At 32.2% G+C, this 4,185-nt stretch overlaps 1 protein-coding gene across 1 annotated transcript; it reads right to left on the bottom strand.

The window, feature by feature from the left end:
• Window positions 1-47: 47 nt before the first annotated feature.
• On the bottom strand, window positions 48-1,838 carry LOC109589512 (uncharacterized; the record flags this gene model as incomplete). The annotated part of the gene is made up of 5 exons (XM_020005583.1): window positions 1,725-1,838; window positions 1,140-1,357; window positions 996-1,093; window positions 570-857; window positions 48-509 (listed from the first exon to the last, which is right to left on the bottom strand). Coding segments are annotated over exons 1-5 (1,180 nt in total), but the record flags the coding sequence as incomplete, so codon positions are not given.
• Between the last annotated feature and the right edge of the window lie 2,347 nt (window positions 1,839-4,185).

Here is a 4,185-nt window from a genome sequence, read left to right as displayed (position 1 = left end):
ATAATTATCATTGAATAGTTTTGCATAGTAGTAGTTGTTAACCTTACCATATAAATGGTTTTCAATAGTCTCTACTAGCTTGTGTTCCTCTTTTTTGGACAATGCATTGAGTATATCTTTCCATTTTGCTTCAGGATAGTTGATCAACCATTTAGAAAAAAGGCCTATTTTTCCTTGAATTATTGTGGAAGTGTCAAATTCTTCAATTGTTGTGATATCTTGCTGTGTTACTCCAGGTAAAAGGAGACCAAATGACTGCCAGTCATGAAGTGGTTCCAGCCATTCGAGTAACAGAGATAAATCAGGTTTATCATCAATAGTGGGGCCAGGATTAAGCTCAACATCTCCTGACAACAGGATAAGGCCGAGGCACAAAAACACACAGAGAATGAAGCTCAACCTCACAGCTCCCAATAACAATTGCAACTGATTCGTAGCACTAGGGGAATGTAATGTAGCTCTAGGTAATTGTACTTGCTGAGGCTGAAAATGGCAAAAACCAACAAGACCTATCATGGAGTAATCAAAACATGGATCACCATATATGGCAAAAATTCAGTGTTGTTTACCTATTAAGAATCTTGATACAAATGCAAAGAGAGACAAGATGATTCCCTGATAACAAATAGAAAAAAACTTTAGCATCATTTCATCAACAGAAGTGGCCATGGTTTCCTTTGCCTTTAGCTTTGAAGCTTTTGGTGGGGCGGCCGTTTTTGATAAGGATGCCTGCCGCTTTCCAAAAGAAAGCTTATTGAATACGGCACCCGTACAGCAGTTCCACAGTCCAATTCTTGCTCTCCATTGGGTGATTTCAATCATCTCTCTGAAGACACTGCCGTGCCAAAGACTCGAGGCTAGGAAAGATTCGAGGAAAGATCGAGGGAAAGAAAGGGAAATTAAATTACTTGACCACACCTATTACATGATTATGCATACATGTAACAAAATCAACTATTATTGTACATCAAGACTAGAAATAATGTAATTATTACTATCATCACTGTCATCAGTAAAAGAATTATTCCTGATAATTTTCTGTTCCCAATGCTCCTCTATTACAGTGCGTAGTCCAAGATCAGCATCTCTGACCCTCTTAACATACCATCGAGCTATAATATAATACATACACTACTAACCCAACCACAGCAATGACAACAAATATGATGGTGAACCATGAAGTACAAGTTTTTAAAGGAAAGATATACTGAAATGTAAAAACTATCATTGAGCCAATATCAAAAGAAATACCATCAAAAAACAAGAACAGTCCAATGATCATGCCAAGCATACCAAAAGGAGCTTGACTGCACAGGAACTCAAATAAACACAAGTGAGCTAAAACTTGACATACCAGCTAATATGTAAGGTATGAGAAGTATCAAATACAAAACCTAAATTGTTGGATCACCTGGCCCCCATGTGATGCAAGGGACTTTAAAAGACTTTTGAGCACTGACATTTATGATAGAAAAACTTAAAATGGAAATTATAGTGACAAAAATATAAGCCAGACCAAGTCCTTTAAGGGATTTATTTTAAAATACTCTATTTTTGAAGCAAGAGGTATTATAACCAGTTCAAAGAGTGGGATCAAGTTAAAATCAATGGAGTAATGTAGCTTTTAAGCCGAATAACAACATCTTTATTTTCTTTTAAGCCTTCATAACCATTATTATATTGTGCCATAATGTGAGAGATCCATCCATTAAAGGCTCAATTACCATAAAGAAATTCAATATTGCTAACATTATAGCTAAAATGCAAAGAAATGTTTTTACACTTTCCATTTCTTTATGTGTAAAAGAATCACCATATTTCTTATTAGCAAGATCCATTCTATACTGGGCTCCTCTTGACCCAAGATCATGTATATGCATGGCTCAAACCAAATTTTGTCAAAAATGGCTAAATATAAATTTTACACTTATATATATAGTCTATATAATGTTCTGATGTTTTACATTTAGTTTAAGCTGATTCTGATCAAAATTGAATTTTTATGAATTTTAAAATTACTGCAAAAGCATGCACTATAGTGAGTGTGCTGTTAGCTCACTTAACAAGCTTTGTAGGAAACTCTGGAGATAATGTTATTACTTCTATGATAGCTAAACTGCTGTTTTTTAAAAACAAGCCATGTTTCTGTTTCAAGCAAAAACATATCAAAATAGTATTTCTTATTGAAATATTTTCAACAAGGCAATATTGTAATTCTAGTTGAGTCAATTATTACAAAAGGAGAGTAATTGTAATTGAGGTTTTGTAATGGACTTCAGGTTTGATGGTACATGCTGATGTATATGTTTAAATACAAGTTGCATTATGAGCAATTATCTACAAAAATTTATTTAATAGCTCACTTATAATATTGGTAAATAGCACAGGTCATTTTAGCATTTGATTTTTCTATCTCGCTGATTGTGATCAGTTTGATTTTGCTGTTGATTGGAGGAACACATTCTATATCTTGTGTATACTTTTCTAGAATTTTAGAAAAAGCTAAAACTTAAAATGACCAACAGCATCCAAAAACTGAATACTGTAATTGCATGGTGTGAAAAAAATTATGTTGTTTGTTTGTTCTGTATACATTTCCGATACTATTTTTTATTTATTGTGAAAATAGTCCATGCAATAAAATTTCTGTTTGCAATAATAATTATGCATATGCCAGTCTATTGCAAGCATTGAACACATGTCATAGCAACTATAAATTTTACAAAATGGGAAAAACAATTATAGAAAAGAAAGAACAAAATGAATGAAGAAACACAGTATAAGGGTAAAAAATAACAATTATTAATAGTAATGGTTGGTCAATTGCAAAATTTTCAATAAATCACTAGAGTCTATAAAGTTCTACAAAATATTTAGATCTAGCTATATTGGCTACATGTATAATAATAATAATAATAATAATAATAATAATAATAATAATAATAATAATAATAATAATGATGATAATAATAATGCTAGCAATGACAAAAAGGATATTAATAGATCTATACTCTATCATCACTTATCACAGGTTACTACTCATGTATCTTAAACAGAGCTTGTCCATCTCTAAACATGACGGTTGCAGCAATTTGACGCGTGTGCATTAAAGCAAATATATCAATAGTTGCATTAGCTTTTGTTTCTGGTGAAGTAAGCGACTTTATATCAGGATAAAAAATAAAATAAACTGGTGCCCGGTAAAGCTCTATTAAAAGGAAACTCTCAAAAAGCTCTTTCAATTCTTCAGTATGCATAGCAAATAATGATGTCAGTTTATAATCTTTACATCCTAAAACTAATTCCAAAGCTGTAAGAGGTGTATTAATTTCAAGGAATGATGGATAAGACGTTATATAACTATCATATATAATCATTGAAAGAGCTTTTAACGTATAATTTTCTTTTAATAACCGCTCCAATACTTTTGCAGGTATACAATAAGTTGGAGAAAAACCATTTCCGCCAATTTTAAACATAAAAGATTTTATATTTTTGCTTTTTGTCACTCCTTTAATTATACTTGAGGCAATTTGTGTACCACTGCTATGATAACAGACAAACTTCAGCTCTTCCAGGGTAAGTTTTGTTGCTATACTTTTCTCTATTGCAATACACTGCTCTGTTTCAAGGATATTACTAACTTCATCACAAGCTATGTGAAATATCTTTAATTCTGGAAGACCAAGGATTTGTAGTAATCCAAGCTCAAGAGCACATTTAGCATCTTTCAAATCATAGTAAAGCTCTTGAATATTTTGTAGAAAAGATGATAGTAAAAACTTGTGCAAAAATTCATCTGAAGGCTCAAGAAAAGCTATCTGCAGCCTGACACACTTTGTATGCTGTGAAATACTGGTTAACATGTCATCAAAAATAGATTGTTCTTGGTTAGATAACATATTCATGTGCAAGTGCTTCCATTCTATACTGGAGTTACTGATGAAATAATTAAAACACAACCAGTCGAACAGTGACAATGCTGCATCTTTATGACACAGTGACTTATCAATGATTGATTGAGCTAATGTATGACACAGCATCGCATTCTGTGATTCATAAAGAAGTTGAAAAAGAAGGACAGGAAAATCAATGTGACAATTTATATAATTAAATCTAAAGTCAAATATCTCTACGCCAGCATGACTGCTTTCAACCTCAGGATATTGATAAAATTGAGGTAAA

This window comes from Amphimedon queenslandica, unplaced genomic scaffold (genome assembly GCF_000090795.2).
Source record: "Amphimedon queenslandica unplaced genomic scaffold, v1.1 AMPQUscaffold_11236, whole genome shotgun sequence".
NCBI lineage: Eukaryota > Metazoa > Porifera > Demospongiae > Haplosclerida > Niphatidae > Amphimedon > Amphimedon queenslandica.
This window is presented reverse-complemented; position numbering and strand designations above follow the sequence as displayed.